The 25,468-nt window shown below is 41.8% G+C and overlaps 1 protein-coding gene across 2 annotated transcripts in view; it reads right to left on the bottom strand.

Annotated features, from left to right (window-relative positions):
- Nucleotides 1–25,468, bottom strand: part of CDK6 (cyclin dependent kinase 6) — a 226,133-nt gene that overhangs the window by 46,362 nt on the left and 154,303 nt on the right. For both annotated transcript variants that reach the window (XM_037066054.1, XM_037066055.1), the window contains exon 5: nt 20,840–20,949. In XM_037066054.1, coding sequence (XP_036921949.1) covers nt 20,840–20,949 — 110 coding nt within the window. The remainder of the gene's footprint in view (nt 1–20,839; nt 20,950–25,468) is intronic.

Genomic DNA, 25,468 nt, shown 5'->3' with positions numbered 1-25,468 from the left:
GACAAATGGAAGGATGGAAAGTTTTTAGTTTAGAAAGACAAAACCCAAGAAGGATATAAGGCTCAAGTCTATAAAATCAGTAACAGGAGACAGGAAACTTGCTGTGTTCACCAATGCTGAATATCAAATCAAGGGGTCAATCCCTAATATCTGAGAGGTAAATTTAGGGCAAGACAAAGGAATTTCTTCATATAGAGGATACTAACCTCATCCATCTCAATAAATGGTGCTGCCTGTAAATAGAAATTGTTTTTAATGCAAGGTGGATAAAAGATTTAAATACAAGTTGTGATATAATAAAAGTCCAAGAGGAGAACATAAGCCAGAATATTTCAGATATCCCATGCAGCAATATTTTCACTGATACATCCTTTAAGGCAAGAAATACAAAGGAAAGAATAAACAAATGGGACTACATCAAATTAAAAAGCTTCTTCATGGCTAAAGAAAACATGAACAAAATGAAAAGGGAACCAACTGTGTGTGAAAACATATTTGCTAATGATACCTTGGACAAGGGTTTGATCTCCAAAATATATAAAGAACTCACAGGACTCCACACCAAGAAGACAAACAATCCAATTCAAAAATGGGCAGCCCTGGCTGGCGTAGCTCAGTGGATTGAGCGCGGGCCTGCGAACCAAAAGATCGTGGTTCGATCCCAGTCAGGGCACATGCCTGGGTTGCAGGCCAGTTCCCGGCAGGGGACATACCAGAGGCAACCATACACTGATATTTCTCTCTCTCTCCTTCCTTTCCCCTCTAAAAAGAAATAAATAAAAATCTTTAAAAAACAAAAAAGCAAAAATGGGCAAAGGACCTGAACAGACACTTCTCCAAGGAGGACATACAGAGGGCCCCAAGACATATGAAAGGATGCTCAGCATCACTAGCCATCAGAGAGATGCAAATTAAAACCACAATGAGATATCATTTCACACCTGTCAGAATGGTCATCATTAACAAATCAATAAACAAGTGTTGGTGCAGTTGTGAAGAAAGGGGAACTCTAGTACACAGTTGGTGGGAATGCAGACTGGTGCAGCCACTGTGGAAAACAGTATGGAATTTCCTCAAAAAACTAAAGATGGAACTACCTTTGGATCCAGTGATCCCACTACTGGGATTATACCCTAAGAACCCTGAATCACCAATTCAAAAGAACCTATGCACCCCAATGTTCACAGCAGTGTTATTCACAATAGCCAAGTGCTGGAAACAACCTAAGTGCCCATCAGTAAATGAGTGGATTAAAAAACTGTGGTACATTTACACAATGGAATACTACACAGCAGAGAGAAAGAGGGAACTCCTACCCTTCGCAACAGCATGGATGAAACTGAAGAGCATTATGTGAAGTGAAAATAAGCCAGGAGGTGAAAGACAAATACCATATGATCTCACCTATAAGTGGAACCCAATGAACAAAACACACAAGCAAAATATAACCGGAGACACTGAAATAAAGTACAAACTGACAGTAATCAGAGGGGAGGGTGATAATGGGGGAAAGAAGGGGAAGGGGCGAGTCAAAGAACATGAATAGAAGACTCATGGGCATGGACAATGAGGTGGGGACTGACTGTTGGGGGGTGGAGCAGGGGAGAGCAATGGGGAGAAAGGTGGGACAAATGTAACTGAACAACAATTAAAAAAAGAATTGTTTTAAAAAGGCTTCATTTAATTTGTGGATGACAAACCTAGAATGCCCAATTCAACACGTAGTTAAACGAATGACTTGGTCTTGGCCAAGTTGGAGGACCTCGTCCTCTACGACATGATCCTCACTATCTCCATCAGAGGACTACTGGGAGAGGCCATTAATCTGACCAGGACCATTTTCAGTCTAGAAAATAAGAACTGGATGCTGCTTTATCTAAGTCTAATCTGCACACACAAAGACACATATGTTTGAAATCTACACCTATAAAATTTCCTTTAGAACAAGTTAAATTCATAAAAAAATCTTAATCCATAGATGTGAAATAATCTTGGTAAAATATGCCTGTATTTAGGGCCACTGTTTCCCCAACTGGACATGCAGAACACTTCCAGACAATTTTAACAGGCATATGTTGGAAAAAGATGCTCATGGTTAAGTATGTTTGAAGGGAACCATGCACTATATATCCTTGGAATTTCGAAATTAACAACAATAATAAGAGCTCTAATAAGTCCCGAGTAAGGAAACCTTTGTTTAAGCCAGCATTTCCCAAATTGTTTTAGTGTTATCCTACCATTTCAGCGCATGCCTATTATCTATTCCACAAAACAGCAAATAAGAAAATGTTCTTTTATGGTGTTAGAAATGAAGATATTTATGGTTAGGTATATACTGCTATAATTGCAACTCGCCTACAAAAACTCATTCATTTGAAGTGAAAATAACAGAATATAGGGACAGAAGGGATTTCCTGGCTTGCCTAGCTGGTAAAGGACAGGTTGGTCATCTCTACTTGGGGGGTATCCTTGGCATCAAGTGTTTCCTGGGTTCAAGAAGTCAGAAGCCCCAATTTCAGGAATATTTCTATTTTTCCAGGAAAGCTTAACAATCATAACTAACATTTATTGCTGCCAATTGATGTGCTATTGTGAGCACTTAACAGTGAATTCTCACCATAAACTAGGAAAGAGGTACTCATGGTCTGTTTTTACAGAGAAGGAAATGGAGGCTGGGAGGTTAAATAATTAGTCCAAGGCCACAAAGCCAGTAACTGAAACAGCTGGGATTTAAACCCAGGCAGTCTGGCTCCACAGGGTCAATCCTTCCGCTCCACCACCTTTGGAGTAAATAGCATACACTAGCAAACCTCCAGGTTACCAGTGCAGTTCCTATCACAAAGCAATTCCCTGTACCTTCCAGAGGGGTTGACGCCTCATGTATGTAGTCTTCAGAATTTAGGGACATAAAATAACACCCAGAACTTGTGCTAACACATCTTGAAAAGTTGTCCAAGTTTTACAGTTGTACCAAAAGAAATAAAAGAGAAACGGGACAGCATGTACCCATTGTCAAAACAACCTCCCCTTTGCACAATTTCTTCTTTTCACCACTGTTATAGTACACAACATTAACCTTTAAGTAAACAAACAAGAAACTACGAATATCCGTGCCCTCTTTTAATTACAGTGCTGCACAGGGCCACTTAGTCAAAATGGTCCATCTCCAAAATATTTTTCTTACAAAAAGATGACATACATGCACATACATATTTGTGCTCTCCCCCCAAACACTCAGCCCTTTGTAAACTCGTTGTCAGTGGCTGCATGCCGGATCCCACTGCGTCCTTTTGGCCTTTGGAACTGGTCCTCCTTAGGGTACAGCCCTTCTCAGCCAGAGAGCACTTCAACAGCCACGAGGAATTGTGTGTTCTGCAGTGCTTACTGTTAATGTCACTGGGTCCTGTTGATGTGTGTGTGTGTGTGTGTGTGTGTATGTGTGTGTGATGTTGCTATTATTTGATATGTTGGTGTGTAAATTTTCTGTTGCGGCTGCAACAAATCATCACAAATTTAGGGGCTTAAAACAACACCCACGATTCATCTCACAGTTCTGTGGATGGGAAGCCCAGGGATGGCTCGGTTCTGTTTGGAGTATTACACACTGAAATCAAGGTGTTGATGGGGTCACAATTCATCCTCAAGGTTTTGGGGATGAATAACTTCCCACCTTACTCATGTTGTTGGCCAATCATGTGCTTGCTATAATGAGGTCCCTATTTTCTTGCTGGCTATGAACTGGGGGCCACCCTTAGCTCCTAGACTCTCATCAGTTCGTAAGGTGGTTCCTACATCTTGGAGGCAGCAACAGAAGCTGAATCTTTCTTACGTGTGAGATCTCTCTGACTTTTCCTGCTCCATCTCTTCTGCCCCCAGCTCAAGAAAGTTCTCTTTTAAGGGGCTCATGTGACTACATAAGGCTCACCCAGATAATCCAGCATAATCTCCCTATTTAAAGGTTCATAATCGTAATTACATCTGCAAAATCCCTTTCACCATTATAACGAAACCAATTCACAGGGATTTGGGTACAGACATATGAAGGGTCCATTCCAGGTACAACTTTTGGTGAACCTTTCTGTGCCAAGATGGCTAACAGTGGTGACTAATAATGCTAACCCTGCCTCAGAAACAAAACAAAACAAAACAAACCACAAATAAATAAGTAAAATAAATAAAAAACAAACCAAATAAAGAATTTCCTAGCTTGATGTTAGATTCCAACTTTTACCCTGTTTCTGGAAGTGTTTAGGTTCAAGAAACTTTGCAAAGACCAGCCTCCAGTTAGGGACTGGTGGAAGGTCTTTGTTATAAAAGCATAGTGAGTTGGCCTAGATCAGCAATTATTCAAATGGTAGCTGGAAGAAACAACTGCCAGAAGCTCAAGATGACTTCAGGGAACTTAAAGGAATTACTGCAAATATATATTCCTAGGATGGCATCTGCATAGCCTGAGGTAATATTAAAGACATTTTTTTCCCACCATAGCTGGTGTGGCTCAGTGGACTGAGCATGAGCCTTGGAACCAAAGGGTCCCAGTCAGGGCACATGCCTGGATTGTGGGCAAGGTCCCCAGTAGGGGGCGTGTGAGAGGCAACCACACATTGAAGTTTCTCTCCCTCCTTCCCTTCCTCTCCCTCTAAAAATCAATAAATAAAAAAATCTAAAAATTTCCCCCCAACATAGAAGGGCAGGACCAGAACTCTTGGTACGTCAGCTCATAACACATTAGCTGGATCCTAAAGAGGCCCTGGAGATCTTGGGAGAGAAGCAGGGGCATCTAGGGAGCCGAGGTCCCATGGGCAGTGGCTTTTTAACCAAGGCTATGGAAGTATGTCAATGCTGTAACAATGGGTAAAGGTCCACTAATATGAGCAACTCTGAGATGTCCAATAGCATGAACAATGTGAGAGTTCGCACTCACTTCTAGGGAGGAATACTATGGCACTCACATATTCATAGTTCAACAGTCCTCATAAACTGTATCGACACATTGTTATTTATTAAGCAATATCATTAATGTTGAACATTTTAACTTTACTTGTCGTATTAATATGACCTTTAAAAAGAGAAATTCAATGTTAAAGAAAGATGGGAAAGTTGCCAGAGTAATCGTACCTGGGGGAACAAGTCACCTCCCTGAGAGTTTAACGCAGTTTGCTTTTTGCACCACTTTCTCAGTGCTCCTACCCGTCAATTCTGCTCTCCGTGGCTCCCAGGGCTGTACTGGGGCCTCTCCAAGTTATGTCTTCATATATGCTTCTTACCCCAGTCATCACCCTTTCCATTTCACCTTCAGTTTTCACTTTGACCTACTCTTCTCTATTTTTTAAGGTCTTTAGAGACCATTTCTTTCAGCCATAAGTGGGCCAAAATGAAACACAATTTTTGTTGTATTTAATTAAAATTTTACATCTGATGGTACACTCTGCCTGAAACTTTTTCAGGGGAATTTCTAAAGCCCAATTACAGAGCTATTCTCATAATAAGGCCTATTAATTCATAATGAAGTGATTTGCTTTAAGCTTCATCCAGATGCTATTATGGAAAATACACTAATCCAACTGCATTCCTGTGGGGTCATTAGTATGGCCAGTACAAACAGGTGGGGTCTGTAGTCCCAGTTCTCTTAGGGATTTTGGGAAAAGTTGGGTGTTGGATCTGTAGACAGTCCCTTGGAGACTCCTACCAGCCCTTCCATACTGTGGCCTACCATTCTTAGTATGCTAATTTTGATAGTCCTCTCAATCAACTCAATTGCGTCTAATGGGCATTAAATGAACAAACAAACAAAACAATAACTGAACCCTTGCCTATATGAACTTTTCTGTTGCTTTCTCACATTCAGGACAACTCACCTGAGAATAAAATTCTTGGGTCACAGTCTTTCTCTCTCAAAGCTACAGATATTTCCCCATTTTCTTCTGGCTTTAGTTAAATAAAGGAGAAGTCTGATGCCAGCCTGATTCTCCTTCCTTTTTGTATGGGTTTCAAATCCACTTACTTCATCCCTAGAGGCCTTTTTCTTTCTCCATGCAATTCAAACACGTGCCAGCATGTGCTTGTGTCAGTCTTTGCAATGGATTCCATGGGTTGCCTCCCCAGTATCCATTTTCCCCCTTCACCTTGTACCAGAACCTGGTGTTCTTCAGACCACCATCTACTGGGCCAACAAATTCCATTTCTCTGGTCTCAGTTCCTGCTTCAACTGTAGGCATTATGTCATAAGCAATCCTAAAAATGAATCAGAACTCCCATTTGGATCCCGGGTGCAGAGGAATGTATTCTTTGCCTAAGTGAGTGTCCTTGTCTGAGAGCCCTGGAACTACTAGAGTTACTTTGCCCTGGGGAAAGACAGTCTTTGAAGATGCCAAGACACAGAAAATGGAATCTTTGAGAAATAGAGCTGCAGCTTCTGGAGTGAGCCAAACCTGCAGCTCACCTACCTCTGCAATCACTGTTTACACAAGCCAACAAATTCTTTAGCTGATCCAAATTGAATTTGCTATAATCCCTACCCCCAAGCGTCCCAAACACCATCCTCTTTTTTTCAATTATTTTCCCCCTAAATATTGTGAGACCTTTTAATTCACATACTCAAGTCTTACCTCGGTGTAGGAACATGTTTCTTTAATTATGTTTTTGATTACTGCATTTTAAGACCATCAATTTCTTAGGCAAGATTTCTATTCTCTATCCTTCATAGTTGTCATTTTCTTACCACTTTATTTATTTCCTCAGAACTTCTCAATATTGTCTTTTACATCAGTGACTCCCTTTCCTAGAGCATTAATTCTACTTTTTCCTCCCTCCTATCAGATTATACTTGTGCCACTGTACTTGACTTCCTTATAAGTCCACATGCCATTCATCTCCCTTTCCACGTCACTTGCTGCTTTTCCATTTCAGAACGTTCAATTCCTGTGGCCTTCTGCTTCTGTTTTAGAGAGTATGTCCTCTGGCATTCTTTTGAGTTAGTCTACTGCTTCAAAAACTTTTTCTTCTGACTTTGCTAGTTAATCATTTTCAGAGCTTGTATCTTTTTTCAGATTTCTGGAAAATGTTACTTGCCTTGTTGAGTCATTTTAAAAAAAATTCACAAGAATTTTATCCTTTTAGTATACTTTCTCTTTCTTCTAAGAGGGATAATCTACCTAGATAATTTGTAGTCAACACAATGTAGACATTACTTGGAACTCATTTTGTAGTCACTTAATGCTCTCTGAATAGCTCTCAGATTAACTTTAATATCTGGCCACATTTTGTCTAATATTGCTCTCATGTCTATGTCTCTACCTATTAGATATGCCATTCTTTTCCCCTCCTGACCTCCTGATCCCATTTTCACATATTTTTCTGGTATTTGTACTTGTATGTGTGAGAGAGAAAGAGATACAATTCTGATGGCAGAGGGGACTCAACAACACTATGGAGATAGTGATAAGAACAGCTGCCCATTTTTTTAATCGAAATCAACCTTGTGTTTCTGAAACAAGGGAATGCGGGAGGGGGAAGATCTATCTAACCACTGCCAGGTGTACATAACAAACCTGTGTTACCCAATGGGTTTTTAAATCTAGTTCTGGCAAAGTGGGAATTCTTCCAAATAATTTTGCCATTTTATTTTATTTTTTAAAATATTTTATTTATTTATCTTTAGAGGGGAAGGAAAGGAGAGAGGAAGAGAAACATCAATGTATGGTTGCTTCTCCTGCATCCCATGCTGGGAACTGGCCCCTGCCGGGAACTGGCCTGCAACCCAGGCATGTGCCCTGACTGGGAATCGAACCGCGATCATCTGGTTCGCAGGCCTGCGCTCAATCCACTGAGCTACGCCAGCCAGGGCTTTAATTTTGCCATTTTTAAATTGGGGCTGTATACCACTTAACTGAATGCCTTTGTAATTAACTTTATTGCATGCTGATACCTGGAGAAATCAATATGACTCTGACCAGCAAAAAAAGACATAGCAATTGGCTTCCAAGTTACTTCCGAATATATATTAGAATGTCAAGTTATTATCAATTAAATGACTGGGCAACATAGCACAAACACATCTGGCAGGCTTCTGATGCCTGATTTCCAAAGTTTTGGATTTTCTTGCAGGTTATGGACTGAGAATGTTCAGCTAACTCTAACTATGCCAGTGATAAGAGAAGAGCTGGAAGTATCCAATTCAGCTCATGATAAAATCCAATTTCCACTGGAAATCTGCCATTGGAATACTGCAATTTGCAATTGCAATATTTCTATATGCAAGTAAATACAGCCCACATGTCTGCAGTTGCCTGTTGTACCATTTTCTCATATTAAGATTTTGCAAAATGTTTATAAGAAAACAAAAACAAGATTCAGAAACACATTTACCATATTCCTGGTTTTATAAAAGTGTATGAGCGTGTGCACACACACACACACACACACGGTCCCATGCATGCATGCGCACATACCCTAAGCAGCCAACAGCTCTTAAGCCATCTCTGAGTAAATTCTACTCACATTAAATGTAGTCAACAAAACTAGAACAATAAACCCAAAACCCAACACCCCCATGCATTTATTAGAGAAGGTGTATGTAGAAGGCCATGTGAAACTCTCTGTATTTCCCACGGTTAAACTGGCAGGAATGACCAGACAGAATGACAGAGGCAGAGTGATGAGAAAGGGCAAGAGGGACAAAAGCGAAAAGGAAAAGTATGGAGGAAGGGAAGAGAGGAAAAGGAGGGAAAGGGAGGGAAAGGAAAAACACTGGGGACATATTTTTTATTCATGTAAGAAATAAGGCCCAAATTTACTCAGCTAAGCCAAGTACTGGGTCTCATCAGACACCAGCTCCTCCAGCCACCATGGGCGACCAGATGGAAGGCAGACAGACACTCAGCGTGAGACAACGGAGTGTAGGCATCAGACAGACGCGGACCACCCCACAGCGGCGGGCCACGCAGGGCTGCCAACCGATGGTCACGACAGCCTATCATTTCAGGACACAATCAAGCAGAATCTTGTCACATTTTACCATTTGTTATAATTTAGTGCCTTAGGAAAGCTCTGTGGAAAATTACTTAGGCCTACAATAAAATCTAACAAATTTACATTTATCTGGAGCACCCTGTACTGTTCATTAAATTTATTGTCTTGTCTAGTAAATTTGCACAAATGTTGTAGAATAACAAATGTAACGTAACATTATGCTTTGAGGGTATAACTAAGGCCAGAGTCTACTCACAGCTGAGCTAAAATTATTTTAGCTAAAATAATTTAGCTAAAATTGTCCCATCTCCAGCTAAAATTATTTTATATGGGCCTGGTACTTTTTCTTTTGTAGGACCTCTGGCTCATGTGAGCCAGGAGATAATGAAGAGAAGTTTGCCACCAACTCAAGATTAGATTGGTAAGAAATGGCTTTTACTGTATAAAATATCTACTTTCCCTGCCAGTGCTTTGTAATAAAAAATGGTGTCTTTTTGCCTCATATCTGGATATTTTTTTATCCAAATCAATGGCTGACAAATGGGACCAGAAAGACCTGAGACTATTATTCTGATACTTTTCCGATTTAGAGAAACGCAAGGGCTTCCACAGTTAAGTCCAATGAATACACCTGGAAGGAAAAATGTGAAGCACAGATGCATGAGGTCTGGTGACGAAGAGGAGGAGGAGGAAGAGAAGGCCCATGCTCCACGTCGGCCTGGATGGAAGACTGGAACGAAATGTACATTACTCCTCAGGCCTTGGCATTCAGGGACTCTACAGCACGATCTTCATGCTGTCTACACACTGGAAAAACTAGTCTGAAAAACTGCTTGGAACTTATTTTAAGATAATTTTTTTAACTGAAAAAATGAGGTTGATTCTGTCCCTATTGCTACACAACTGATAAAAAAGGAAACCCACAGTGAATTTTACAGTTGAAAGATGCTTCAAATCAAGCTTAACAACAGCTTGTATAAAATTATCATACTCATTTCCATTTTTCTCTTGATAGTATTTTTAAATATGGGTAAAGGGTTAGCCAAGGCTTGCATAAGAGTCCTTCTCTTGTTTTACTCTTGACAACCTTTCTTAATCTTTGAGGATCTCAATCCTATCTCCTGCCTTAAGCTAAAGACAGAGTTTACTTGAAGCTTTTTGGAGGGCAATTTGGCTTAGCTAAGCAGAATTTTAACTATCCATGTTATCTAACCCTGTAATTTTGCTTCTGGAATTCACCATACAGAAATACTTGGACAAATGTTCCACAAATAAGCACAGTGATTTTACTGCAATATAGGTTGTAATGAGTCCACACACAAACAACTTCTAAATATCCATCAACAGGAAATTAAATTATGTAATAAATGAATAGACAATTATTCAGCAGTTCACAAATAAGTTAGATTTCTATGAACTGACAATATATTAAGTGAATAAGGCAATGTACAGAAGAGTATGGTGTTTAGTGTAAGCCCATCTCTGTGTGAGAAATTTATGGCTGTGCATGTTTGCTATGTGCATATGTATACATGTATTTATAAATACATACACTTGAATTTGCACTTAAAAGGTCTGGAAGTACATCCAGGGGGTAATCTTTGGGAAGTGGATTTTGGATGGGAGTAAAGATAACATTCACTTTTTAAACTCCTGTACTATTTGACATTTTTGCAACCAGACTATTTTACTCTGTGGTTACACACACACACACACACACACACACCAACTGCTTGGCTGGGTGGCTAAGTTGGTTGGAACATTGTCCTATATAGCAAAAGGTTGGGGTTTTGGTCCCCAGTTGGGGCATGCACCTAAGGTTGTGGGTTTCATCCTCAGCTGGGGTGTGTATGGGAGGCAACCGATTTTGTTTCTCTCTCACATTGATGTTTCTGTTTTTCTCTCTCTTCCCCTTCTTCTTTCTCTAAAATTAATAAGCATATCCTCGGGTAAGGACTTAAAAAAAAGTGAACTGACATCTAGATCTGCTAACTTGTTCCTTCCTTCAGCAATTCTTGTTTCTGAAAGTGGCGCATGGCGTGACGGATCCCAGACCCTGGGAAGCTCCCTGGAGCAAGCATTTTTTAAAGAGGACAGATTGGGGAAGATCTGCCAGCCATGATAAACACAACGTGCATGTTGTCACCCAAGTGCTGCTAATTCAGGAGATCAAGGCCAAACACCTGCCCTAACCTCAGCTCTCTTGGTTTTACATGTAAGGACCTTACCCAAACTAGAGTAGACAAAAACACAGGAGACAGAAGACTGAGAAATCAATGAGCCTACGGCAGAAAGCCACTGACTCATTTTCTCTCTCTTTCCCAATAAATGGCAAGTTGCCTGTTTCTCTTTGATGGTGGACACATGAGCTGTCCAGCACAGTACATGCGGCTACTGAGCACGTGAGATGTGGCTAGTTTGAACTGAGATGGGCTGTAAGGGTAAAATCCACACCAGAGTCTGAAGAGTTAGTACAAAGAAAGAATGTAAAATATTACCTTCATTCATATTTTTACACTCACTGCATGTTGAAATAATAATATTTTGGATATATTGTGTTAAATAAACTGTACTAGTAAAACTAAACTTACTTGTTTCTTTTTACCTTTTATATGGCTACTAGAAAATTTAAAGTTACATCGTGGCTCACATTATACTTTATATTGGACAGAGCTGGTTTAGACCCTTATATATATTCCATGAGGAGTATCTAGTATATTTGTATGTTTTTAAAAAGGATTAGCAGGGTGGAGACGGGGCGTGTGTATGCACATGCCCACATGCTCACGCCAAATGTTGTATCACTGCCCCCTATTATGGTAAAAGAATTATTGGATCTATTGGGGTGACATTGGTTGATATAATTATACAGGTTTCAGGTGTACAATTCTATAATACATCACCTGTATTATTGTACTATGTGTTCACCACCTAAAGTCAAATCTCCTTCCATCACCATTTATCTCTCCTCTTTCCTCTCTTCTACCTTCCCCCATCCCCTTGCCCTCTGGAAATCACTACACTCTTGTCTACGTCTGTGAGTTTTTTCTTAATTCCTTTACCTTTTCCACCCAGCCTCTCAACCCCTGCCCCCTTTTAAAGAGGTCAGTCTGTTCTCTGTATCTATGAGTCTGTTTCTATTTTGTTAGTTTATTTTGTTTATTAGACTCCACGTACAGTGAGATCCCATGGTATTTGTCTTTCCCTGACTGGCTTATTTCACTCAGCACAATACTCTCCAGGCCCATCCACGCTGTAGCAAAAAGTGAGATTTTGCTACTTTTTTTACGGCGAGCAGTATTCCATTGTGTAAGTGTACCACAGCCTTTTCGTCCACTCATCTACTGATGGCTGCCCTCTATCTTTATGCCTGTCTAATCTTCCAGTTTTGCTTATTACCGTTCAGTGTATCTTTCTTAGGTCAGACAGCCCTGAGTTTCAGCTCTGCCAATGACCACATGCAGAATCCTGGGGGCAAGTAACTTGATGGGCAGGGGTGTTTAAATGTGTGTCAAGTGCTGAGGACTATACACATAGCTGTGTAATAAACTCTATCAACAAGTATTAGCTGTGCTAGACATGGTAACCGCTCCAGCAGTGACCTGGAAGCCAATAATATCAGTGCCAGCGTGAATCTTGGACAATACTCACTCCCATGTTTTAAAACTCGGTTAAGTCCCCGATATGTGAAAGATGAAATCAACCTGCCCAGAATAGACCTGAGCGAAGTGCTCCAAGGGCGGGGAACCCCTGCACTGCCCAGAGGAGGGGATCTGAGAGCTCTGTGGAGCAGTCGGAACACCTTGGAGGGGATGTCCCATCCTCTCCACTTTACGGATGAACACACCAAGCTCCAGAGGTTGCTAGCTTGTCCTTCGTCCCAGAGCTGGCCAAGGCAGGGCTGGGACGCAGACTTAGGTGTCTGATTCCTGAGAAAGGACGCCGCTCCACATCATGTCATCACTGCAGCTGCAGTGGGCTGACCTGCATGTACAGAAAGACTGTGGATGAGGAAAGTGCTGCGAGACACATACAGAGAGCCAAGGAGCTGCTGAAGATGGAGGTGGGGGGTGTGGCAGGTCCCCCAGAAGATGGGGTTTGTAGCATTAGCTTTGGAAAATGAAAGAGCAGGAGGGCATCCAGGACATAAGAAGTGCATAGGTTCCAAGGGGGAAAACACTGAGGCCTAATCTGGGGCCACAGGGCAGGTCACTTTCACTAACCCCTTGGAGAGAAATACATGCTAGGGCTGGGGCTTCTCGAGGAGGTCTTGAGGGCCAAGGATCCTACACTAGTTTCCACAAGTTTTTGTAAAAGGTGATAATGGGAAAGGGGACAATGGGAAGATTAATTGATCCTAAGTCCATGACTAGGCAGGAAACGGAGAAAGAAGCTGCTGGGTGACTGTTAAAGAAGGCCCCAGTGGGGTGACGGAAGTTGTGACACAAAGGGGCAAGGTCTGACAGACCCTGTAGAGACAGAAGCCACAGGACTTGATATATGAGAAAGACGAAGAGGGTTCCAAGGTGACTTCAAGGCAGGTCACTGTGGGGATGTGGGTTCCATCAACAGGAAAAGAGAAGGCATCCAGAAGAGCTGGTTTCAGGGGCCGGGTGAAGGACAGGTGTCTGAACATCTAGGTTGGGGAGCAGGAAGATGAAGAAGAGCTGGTAAAGGGACAGACGCAGAGGCACCCAGGAGTGCATTCTTCGTCAACAGCAAGGGCGGGGAGGGTGTCATGGAACGAGTGGCCGTGAGATGCAAACATTCTGGAGACACCAAGTGAAATGAGCACGAAGAGATAGGCCCTATCAACCTGCCAGGCAGCAGCTCCGGGGCCAGCAGGTCCGTGCCATTATGTAAGTCTGGTTGAGAGCCTCTCCTCCTCCTCACTTACTGGCTGTGGTACTCTGTACTGCTTCGCCTCTTTGGGCCTCGGTTTTCTTCCCTGTGAAGTGGGGGACCACAGTACCCTAGAATGTTGTTCTGAGCTTGAAATGAAATTATATATTTTAAGGCACTGAAGAGAGTGCTTAGGTCATAGCGAGTGCCCAATAAATATTAGGTGTTATTTATATCATTAGAAAGATTTAAGGAATGACCAGTGGTGAAGAAGTGGAGGCTGCATGTAGAGACACTGTTCTTTTAAGAACTGTGACCATGAAGGGAAGGAGAAAGACTGAGAGCACAGAAGGGGGAGTGAGGCCTTTTCCTGGATGGAGGGGTAAGAGCTACTCTGTGGGGAGATACTGAAGAGGCAAATCAGGAGGAGACAAATGCGGGGAGAATGTAGAAGCAGGGTAGGATCAAGAACACAGGTTGAGGGATTTGCCTGGGAAGGAGGAAGAAGGCACCGTTCTCAGAAACAGGAGAGAGGGAAGAAAGAAGGTGAGGATAAACAGATTTTTGAGCTGAAAGGAATACAGAGGAGCTCACTCTGGATAGCCTCGCTCATCTCAATAGCTGTGGATGAGGCTGAATGTTGGCCTGGGAGTGTGGGAATAGACTGAGGTGCAAGGACTGTCGGACATTTGGATGATAATGACATCCAAGATGCAATGTCCCTGAGAAGGAAGCAGGGGACATGATTTCATCAGGTCATTGAATGCTTAAGTACCAGCGGGGGTAGGGGACAGGGAGAGTAAAGACTGACTCAGTCAGGACCCTCACACTGCAGTGTCCTCCTATATGCAAAGCACTCCCATCAGTAACATGTCTTCTAACACTACAGTGGTTCTATACTTAAAAAAACCCACTGGTTCTGAATGGGACAGGTGATACTGGGGAGAGGGCGTGTGAGAGGACAGCAAAAAGAGGCTCTGGCAGAATTACCCCCCCAAGCAGCAAATGGCTTAGATGGACAGCAGGCCCTAACCTTTTTGGCACCAGGGACAGGTTTGGTGGAAGGCCTGAGGTGGGGGGGGGGGGCAGTTAGCGGGGGGATAGGAGGCGGAGCTTAGGTGAGCTTCACTCACAGCCCATTTTCTAATCTGGGGTTGGGAACTGCTGGATGAGAATATACCAATTCTCTTCTCAGGGGATGGAGCACTGAGGGAAAAAGGTCTGTTTTAGTTACCTTGAAGGAGGAGACTGTGAGGAGAACTTCAGGGAAGGAGGGTAACCTGTGCCACAGAACAGGGATTCCAAGAGGCAGAGTGGAGGAATGGAATGAAGAGCCAGAGAAGGGAGAACAGGGCTGCTTAGGACAGGGGACAAGACCTTGGAAAGCAGTCATGGACCAGTAATTGGCAGCAGGAGGGAAGGGCTACTTGGGAAGTTGGCCGGAAGGACACAATGGGAGCATGGTAGGGAGAGGAGTGAAAAGATAAAATACAGTTTATGGAGAAGGCCAAGGAAGAGGCTGACCCAGGGGCACTGGGCTGGGGAGCTGCAGGGTGGCAGACTGGCCCCACGAGGGAAATGCCACTCCTGATGGTGGCTTCTCAGTGTGAGTCATGAGAACAAATACATTGTTCAAACTCATGTTAAAGTAAGACCCACATTAAGAATAAGAGAAAGCGTGCTGCTCACATTAAAAGGTATTTATTTGTTCTAAGAACTTTCCTGGGTACCATTTTGGGTATATCCTTCCTCAAGAAAATGCTCTTTGGAGTTTTCCCCATTTGGCTGGTTCTTGGGGTGGGGGGGGGGAGAGAGAGAGAGAGAAGAAAAAAAAGAAAGGTCGAGGGCAACATCCAAGAAGACATAAGAAATCCGAGGGCCCAGCGAAGTGCCCTGGTTTCCACTCCCAGGACAGAGCTCACTCTCTGGCGCTTGGTGCTCAGGCCGGCCGGTTAAGGACCTCATTTACTTCGTATCATTAAGGAGAATAATCCAATATGGGGAAACAGCAGCACAGCAACCGATGGGAAAATTGGCAAGGCATTCGGTGACATTTTAAAGACATTTGCTCACAGACCATCAACCACAAAGGACAGCTTTACTGTCAGTTTCTCAATTACTGGGTGTTTAATTCATAGAAACCAATGACGACAAGCCTAGACAGGCCACCATACAAGGGGTGATATAACCATGAAGCCTTGTTTGTTTCTTTCTCACAGTGACTATTTATTATGTTCTTTCTGGTGGCATTTGGCATTTCTTAGCTAGGGACAGGCAGGGCTGGCAACTCAGAACTTCTAAGAATTACTATCTGTTCACCACAATCTCCACATTCAAAGAATTAGTAGCATGTTTTATTTTTTAAACGTGCATTTTCTTTTTATGAGTTTGCCATAACCTGGAAAACCCCACAGCTTTCAAACCACAGACAACAGCTCTGACCAGGATCACAAGGAAACGGACAGATACCTGCAGAGTTGACAACTATGAATTTAATATGCCATGAAGTTAAAAAAGTCGATGTATCACACCCATCTGTTCATCTGTCTATCCACCCCACCACTCCACCCCACCCCACCCCAATGCACCCTACCCCACCCCACCCTATCTCACCCCAACCCATCTCATCCCTCAAGCTGGCTACTTGTCTACTGACCAAATTCACAGCAATGCTTTTTAGTGTTAAAATATAACTAATGTGAAGTAAGGTCAGATCACCCGTGGACAAAGAATGAAAGGAGGAAGATGAAAATCTAGCTCTTCTCCATTTTGTAGAATGCTACTGTGGGTCAGTGTGGGCCAATTACTAAACCCAGATAATACTGACAGATGGCATTTAAACTCTCTGGCTCTCTGTCAACCATCTGTCCTAAGACTCTTTTGAGTTCGTATTTTCCAGGTATTTGATTTTAGAATAGAAGATGTTCAGCCCTTAATACATCACAGGGAACTGGTCAACCTTTGTAATATGGGCGAGACTAGATATCAAAGCTATTGAATGTATGGTTTGCTTCCTGACATCTCTAAAATATCATTGTTGCTACATTATAGTGACATATAAACATTCCAGAAAAGAAAATGGCCTAGTAGATATAACAACAGCAAGGGCAGAAACATGGCAGAGTGAAAGAAAATCAAAGGTTACAGAGTCGGGCAGCTCAGGGTTCAGAAGTGGTTCAGCCATGTAGGAGCTGAGTGCCCATGAACACACTGTGGACCCTCCTGGGGGAGGGCTTTAGTTTGTCATCTGGAAACTGGGTAATGGTCCTCAGGGTGCGGGTCTGATGAGGTAATGCAAGGGCAGGACCTGGCCCTGGGTCTGTCACATGATGGACTGATGTTAACGCCCTTCCCTTCTTTTTTCCTCCCTTGGTTATGGAGGATGTTGAGCCTTGCTGATGCACAAGTGCTTATTCATCAGGGACTTTATATGAACAACTAGGATGTGCCCTTGAAGGAAGGTTAATCCTGACTTCTAGCCTTCCACTGAGAAATCTCTCTTTCCTCTCTGGTCTTCTCATTACACCCACTCATAGAACCTTACACTTCTTCATTGCTTTTACCCCAGCTCTGGTTAATTAACTCGTAGTGCATGCAGTGCCTGTCTTCCCCATTAGGATTTCAGAGAATCCTCTAGAGAAAGGCCTTGCATATAGTAATCACTCAATAAGGTATTTGTAGACTAGATGAAAAGCACCTGTATAGGGTTTCCAATATGTGACATGTACCACTGGTAATATGAAACCATTCTAGGGGTTGAACATGGACTAAATTTCCTAATAATTTTAGTGGTTGTACTATATATATTTTAGTATGTATCAGACAAATAAATAACTAGCTCATTAAATCTGTGATTTTGTGTATTTTTGCTTAGATGAGGCCAAATGAAAAAGTAAATGATTTAGGGCAACAAAAAAATAAGTATAGTTGTCATAGGAATATGGCAAAAACCATGAAGGTGTTAAAAAATGACAAAGTCGGGAAAGTCTGTGGGTCAATACTGTATCAAGAATCAAGTTGGAACCAGGTCAGGCCGAGCGAGGGATCCCAGAACACATCTGGCGTAAGTAAGAAGCATGCACATTCAGATATCTGGGCGTCATCATAGGAAATGCCAAATGTGAACTGAGCAGGAACAAGGGTCAGGTCCCATGGCCACATTCAGGGTCAAAGCCAAGTAGGCAGGAACTATCTAGGAGATGAGGCATCTGCCCCAGGAAGGGTGGGTGGTAGGTCCTGATTCATTCTCCTTCAGCTTTAAAGGCACACAGGCCTGGGTTCTGCTATTGCTTCCTGCCACTGCCAATTATTTTGTTACCTCTGTGCAAGGCTCCCAGAGAGAAGGCACTTTCTGTTGTGCACACCTGTGGAGTCAATGGGTCTGTACCCAGTATCTCGATTTCCCAGCAAACTGAAGCAGACTATTGCTGCTGTTGTCACAGCAGCCTCCCTGAGCCTGCAACATGGAGTTCTCCTTCCTGGGCCCGTGCTGGGGTGAAGAGACAACCCTGTCATTTTGGATTGGAACATACAATGGATTTTCCCTTGGAAAAAAATGCAATAAATAGAAAATAGGCTTTGATGAATTTAGTACAGCTAATGTTTCAGATATGTTCCAGGTTATATAGGATTCTGCCAGATAGACTAGGAACCAGATTGCCGATCATGCTATGCTACCACTTCACTGGGGAAATACTGTAAAATAAAAATTTGAGTTGTAACTTTTCCACTAGGGGTGACTACTTATACTTGCAAGTACAGCAAATTTCTCACTAGTGAATGTCTAACACTATAAGAGTATATCTTAAATTTTATCTTTCTTTTCACATCCTTCAGAAAAATATGGGTGGTGTTCAAGTCTTGTCCGACTGAAAAATAACCAATCAATCACACTCCCGCCACAGCAAAAGAAGGCCTCCATCTCTCCATTTGACGACAACTGTCGACGTATAAATGTAGTTCCGATGAACACTTCTCTGATCCACTCCCAGCTGCCCCAAGTTATTCCTGGGAGTGACTGGAACGACAGTCCTAGCTCCCACCTGCAACACTGATGGGAAATTATTCCTGGTTCTGACCACAAGCCTTTAACCCAATGTTTTCCACGCTTGTCTGATGGGAAGAATTACATGAGGCGCTTTTAAAAACAACAAAACCTGACTGGACCTCAGCCCAGTAATGAATCAGAATTTCAAGGGGAAGTCGAGAGCTGACCATTTAAAGAACGCCCATCGACAGTCATCATCCAACACAGTGGTTCTTACCATGGAGCATGAATGAGGGTCACAGGGAGCACTTGCTAAAGCACAGGCTGCTGGGCCCTAGCCCAGGAGCTGCTAATCCAGCCGGTCTGGGGTGGGGCCTGAGAATTTGAGTTTCCACGGTCTCCAGTGAGGCTACGGCTGCTGCTCCAAGGACCCTGTTTCCAAAACCAGTTACAAGCTCACCTTGGAGATATTGCGGGTTTGGTTCCAGACCATTGCAATAAAGTGAGTATTGCAGTAAAGCGAGTCATAATTTTTTTGCTGGTGGGATGGTCTTGCCTTCAATTTGTGAAGAAAAAAAAGAAAAGGAAAGCAGCATCTGCAAACCGCAATAAAAGAGGTATGCCTGTACTTCGCCTGTTCGGGAAATGCTGCAGCTGAACTCAATACTACCTTTTTCCTTCCTTCCTTGGTAGAAAAACAACGTTGGATTATAGCGCACAAGAGTTGCACTGGAATCACAGGACTTCTTTTTTTTTTAGCTCCTTGACGTTAGACAAATAAATTGACCACAACACTTCACTTATCTTTTATTGTGAGGAGCCGAAGGTACCTAAGGGAAGAGGTTTGGTCCTGACTCAGGTAAAGCAGCAGGCCTGCATTAAACATCCGTGTACTCTGATCTCCTGGTCACGATCCCCTCCTGTGAGCTACAGAGAACTCTGCTGAGTTCTAGAAATAGGTCTCAAAATTTATGACACGCACAAAACTTCATTTGGTACAAACAAACAAACAAAAAACCAAACAGGTGATGGCTGACCACTTCTTTTTGCGAGTGGTCATGTAGCTTTGTTTGGGACTTAACATGTCCAATGGGAATACGCCCAGCTCCCCAACGGACACTTTCCCATGGAAGTAAAAATAGAAAACGGGTTAGATTATAATTAGGTTCCCTGCTTAATTTTGACAAGGCTGAATTTAGTACCCAGGTATGGATTGTTTTCCTGGCAGATCTTCCATTATATTGTTTGGCTATTTCTTATGACCTGAAAAAATCAAACAAATGAACCAGAGCCTCTCAGAGTCAGAAGAACCCTGGAGGTCCCCTGCCCTGCCCTCCACTCTAGGAATGCCGCTGAAAACACCTCAGTGTGCGGTGGTCCAGTTTCTTCTTGGGACTCAGAGAGAATGTATTTTCATGAACCCCAACCTCTTCTTCAGATAACTGACGAATCATTAGCTTTTCCCCCTTCTGGGCAAAAGTCTTTATTCCTCTAATTTTGATATCTTTGGCCCTAGTTCTGCTCACTCTACTGCCCAAATATGCCTAATCTCTCTTGCACACGACAGCATTTGAAGTATTCTGAAATAGCACTGACTTCTTCCTTGCCTGTTCCTTTTCAGTCTAAACGTCCTCGGTTCTTCCACTTTTCTCACCATCAAAATTTTCATATACGTAACAGTGTTGGTCGTCCTTCTGTGGATAAAGTTCACCTTGAGGCTATTTCCTCCCTAAAAAATACCACACTGTGCTTCACGTTCACTGTGTCCTATTATCACAACCCAAACAAAATGAACTGTGAAGACTGGTGGGGTTTTCATTTCCAGAGTTCCCTAGAGCTGGAACTCACAGTCCGACCGACGGACACTGTAAGGGCGGTGAAGGCGTTTCAGGGCAGCCCTCCACGTGGCCACCTGAAACAGGTGGATCTGGGTAACATGACCCTCCTTCAAACAGAAACATATGAGGCCACGTAACATGACCAAAGACCCAGGAAGTTTCTTTCCAAGGAAGACAGAGTGAAAGAAAAGGTATTTCTTACTTTCTACGAAACATTTCTGCAAATATGCAGCCAACGCTCCAGAGATCCACGGGGGTGGCGTAGCTGGACTGGAGCAGGACTTCCGGGGCTCGGTACCACAGCGTGACAACCTGCAACGGCAAACGGGTCTGAGTGTTACCGAGGGAGACAGCTGTCCGCTCACCGCCTCGCCCCGCGTGCCGGAATGCCGAGGTTCGGTTCAGAAAGATCGTGGGGGGGGGGGACACTGAGATAGGAGCCACGGGTACCTGGGACTCAGTGCTGACGGGCCAGGAAATGACATCCCACAACCTGGGTTCCTCCTTCAGACTCTGTGTGTCTCACGAGGAAGGTAAAATACCTGAGTTACAGGCAGCAAAGACTTAAAACCATTACTTTATTTTCTTAAGGGGCTTACGGAAAGAATACGCAGACAACAGTTGTCAGCAGCGGCTGCAGCTCACTTCCCGGGTGAGCGCTGTTGGGAAATCAGAAGGTGATTTCGATGACTCTGAAGTCCCCAGGGAGCACCCAGGAGAAGTCAAACTACTCTTATCATGAGGCTGTGGGGAATTAAAATAAAGCCTCCTTCAATGCTGATTTTTTCAGGAAACAAATTTTAAAAAAAGAAATTAAGAGACATGTATAACCCAGTTGTTTACACTGTGTGCAGAAAAGTCATTCAGAGGAAGAAATTCTAAAATGGGAAGAACCCCACTTAATACTAATACAGAACAGTATATAATAATAGATGGAACACAACTGTAATTATTCCTGCCAGGTGGAGAGGTGAGGAAAGCATAGCATTAAAGCTTCAGATTTATAAGGGTACATAAGGATTCAAGGGCTTTTTATGCAGGAGGGAGGGTGGAGCAGACATTTAATGGATGCCTGAAGTGAAGATGTATTCTTTATTGTCAGATAAGGAATTCAACAAATCTATTACATGAGCTTTTCGTATTACTCAGATTCCTTTTATCCCTACCTATTGTTTTGTCTAGTGGTATTTTTGTTTATGTCTAAATTTCCTGATACTCTGCCTTATGTATTTTGATGGTAGAGGGCTTGGCACATGAAGACTGCAGTAGCAGGTCTCCAAAACTGGCTGCCATGAGTTTCAGGAAACTGATGCACACCCGCCCCCCCATCAGGGGGTGGCGTCTAATTCACCTTCCAGTGAGTCTGAGTTGGCCTGAGAAGGAGGAAGTGATGTCTGAGCTACCAAAGCTAGGCCACACGAATTTTAGTAGCCTGACTCTTTTTGAATGCTTCCTCTCGGAACCCAGCTGCCCTGCAGTGAGAGGCCCACGACGATGTTTCAGTTGACAGCTTCAACCGAGCTCTCAACTAAAGGCCATGTGCGTGGACCAGCATGATGTAGAAGCCCAAATGACCCTCCAGGTGACCCTGGCCCCTGCCAACATCACTTGGAGCAGAAGAACTACCCAGCTGAGTCCAGTTCAACCCACAGAATTGTGAGTGATAATAAACTGGTTGTTGTTTTAAGTTTTAGGGTGATAGTATAGATTAAATTAAATAGATTAAATAGATTAAATCTAACAAGATTCTTGACTGGGTCCTCCCCTCTTCATCTCATTTGGCATGTTCTGCTTCGAATTCATGCAAGAGGTCAAGTTTTGTTTAAAGGATAGCTGGTTGGTGTCTAATGGAAAGATGATGGTGATGCAATAAAAACTAAAAGAGAAAACAAACCCATAATACCAAAACAATGTTTCTCAAGTAATCATTTGGCTCCAACGTATCTTTCCAGCACCATCTCTCACCATACTTCATATTCCTCACAGCCAAGTCACGTACGAGTCCCTGCTGCTGGCTCCCAACCCTGACTGCACTTTAGAATCACCCTCCGGGCTTTTAGGAGAACATAGTTGTCTGCGCCTCATCTCGCTGTCACTGAATTAGGTGGGAACTCCCCTGGAGTTCTCCTTTCTCTTTTCTTTAAAAAAAATTCTTGGGTAACTCTTGGCTACGTTTGAGCACCATTCAATTATGCACACGTATCCTCCAGCTCACGCCTCCATCCTTTCGTTGACACTGTGTTCTTCTAGGCTGGAGAGCTCTTCTTTCCCCTCGCCAGAAGTGGAAATTCTACTCAGCCTCCAACGCCCAGCTTTGATACCATTACCTCTCCGAACCCACTGTCACCTGAGATTTGTACCTGTAACACAGTTCATAAAGAGTATGGTTTGTTCTAGAGGGTGTGGATCCAATTTTGTCCACCATTATGTCTGCAAAGGCCCACTGCGATACTGTGCACAGTACAATTGGGGTTTGACAAATATCAAATCAATGATTTTGAGGCAATCTTTCCTGGGAGATAACTGGGCAAAATTCAATTACCAGTCATTCCCTAAAAAGAAGGTACTTTCTACTTGTGCTGAGCGGAGTGTCCAGTTCTGAGCACAGATCAGCATCATTAATATTTTTAGCTGGAGAAGCACATTTCCCTGCTTCTCTGACACACCGTAAATGAAAGTGCAGGTGCGCTCTGTCCATAAAGTTCCATTCGAGTGGTTTGTAGACATACATGGGCACTATGAGGTCACACACTTACCTTCTCATCTCAATTTGAAACAAAGTCTAGCATCATTAGAGGTGAAGAGTTTAATCTGAATATAGCATCATTTTAGGCTGTCTTAAAGAGGCTGTGATTTCTGACTACTGGACCCAAAGCACTTTAGTAGAACTATCTTCATTTTCAATCATGTATCACTGATACATATTACAATCATCAAATAAATGCTTAGAAAGCTTAAGATAGGAAAAATATTGCTATGTTTAAGAAGTTCTCTTCCACTCCTTTCAAATTTATTTACCACTCAAAATGAATAGTGAATCCAATGTTTTAAAAAATGTTTATTGAAATGATAATATGATCATTCTTTTATTCTATTATTAATACATCAATTATATTAATAGATTTCCTAAAATTTAGATTTCCTATAATCAGACTTCTGACCATCCTTGACTTCTTAGAATAAATCATTCCTAATTATGGCTTACTATTTTTTAAATAGACTGTTGGATTTTATTTGCTAATATTTTTAGGATATTAACATATTCATAAGTAAGACTGATCCGTAGTTTTCTTTTTTTGTTAGTTTTTCATGTTTTGATATTAGGGATAGTCACAGGATCTTTTCATCCTTTTCTATATTCTGAAATACTATAAACAACACAAGATTATCAGTCCCTGGGACTTACTTGTAAAACCATCTGGGTCTGGATCCTTCTTAGAAGTGTCTTCAATGATCCCGTGAATGTCTTCCTGCCCATGAGCTGCAACAGGTTGCAACCTCTTTATGAGGCCATTTTACTAATGATAAACTTCCCTATGAAGACATTTAATTTACATTTAAAAATGTATTGTCTCAATTCTGTACATGGTTATTTCTTATTATTTTAATATCATGTTTCTTTGAAAATCTGATTTTCTCTTCCTCAATGTTCTATATTTTTGTTTTTGCTTTATATTAGTCAGATGTGTCAGTTTAGCTATATAATTTATTTTAAAAATGGACATGAAGTTTGGGGAGGATTATTGTTTTATTTTATAATTTGTTGACTTCTACTTTTCTCATTTTTGTGAATCTTTAAATAAGTGTTCCTAATTTTTGTTTATCTTTGAATATACAACTTAAAGTCTTAAAATCTTTAAATAATATATAATTTTTCTTTTAAAACAAGAGTAAACTAATTTGAAGAATAAATTACTTAGAAACGTGTTTTACAATCCATGTGGTCATAAAATTTCCACAAAATTCATTATTATTTATGGTTATCTTTTAGCTTCTGGATTTCTAATTTTATTGCATTATGGTCAGAAAATGTAACCTGTACAATTTCCACTTGGTAGAATTTAGTACTGTTTTCTTTATGACTATGCGCATACTTGGTTTTTGTTCCTCAGGGTAAAAAGGGAGTGTTCTCTTTTAAGTCCTTTATTAACAAGATTTCTGTCTCACACAGATCCTTTTATTTGTCTATACTTTATTTGTCAAACTCTAAAAGAGAATCTGAGTTTTTGTTTTCCTTCCCCCAGAATCTCCTTGTGTTTCTAAGAGTTCCCGCCTTATATACATTGGCCTATGTTTTCGGCAAGTAAAATTTATGACAAGAAAACATTATTATAAAAAGAATTTAAATGATGGTAGACATAAAATATAAAATTAATACACAAATCCTAGTAAGTCAGCTACAAAATATAATGGGAAAAAGATCCCATCTATAATAGTAACAAAAATGCAAAACACTGAAGAATTTTTAAGTACTACCTACATAAATAAAATATTACTGTTAAAGAATATTAAAAAAATTAAAATAGGAAGACAGACCATGACTAAGGTGGAGAAAAGCTGTGTTACAAAGATAATAGTCACTCCTGTATTAACACAAAACATTTAAGGCAATCCAATGCTTCTGTTTAGGAATGTAATTTTTAAAATAAGGTACCTTTGGATGAACAATGCTTAATAGTTTGAGAAATAAGAATGAAGGGCATTTGCTCTGTTACCAAAATATACTCTAAGGTACAGTAAATAAAAGGATGGTGTTAACATTTTAAAAAGAGCAAATTCCAGAAGAGATGGATACATTAATAGGGTTTAAAGTTCTTATAGGTGGCTGCAC

This window comes from Sturnira hondurensis, unplaced genomic scaffold (genome assembly GCF_014824575.4).
Source record: "Sturnira hondurensis isolate 20B ecotype Veracruz unplaced genomic scaffold, ASM1482457v3 Scaffold0016462, whole genome shotgun sequence".
In the NCBI taxonomy this organism is placed as follows: domain Eukaryota; kingdom Metazoa; phylum Chordata; class Mammalia; order Chiroptera; family Phyllostomidae; genus Sturnira; species Sturnira hondurensis.
Note: the sequence above shows the minus strand (reverse complement) of the source record. Positions and strands in the feature narration are given on the sequence as shown.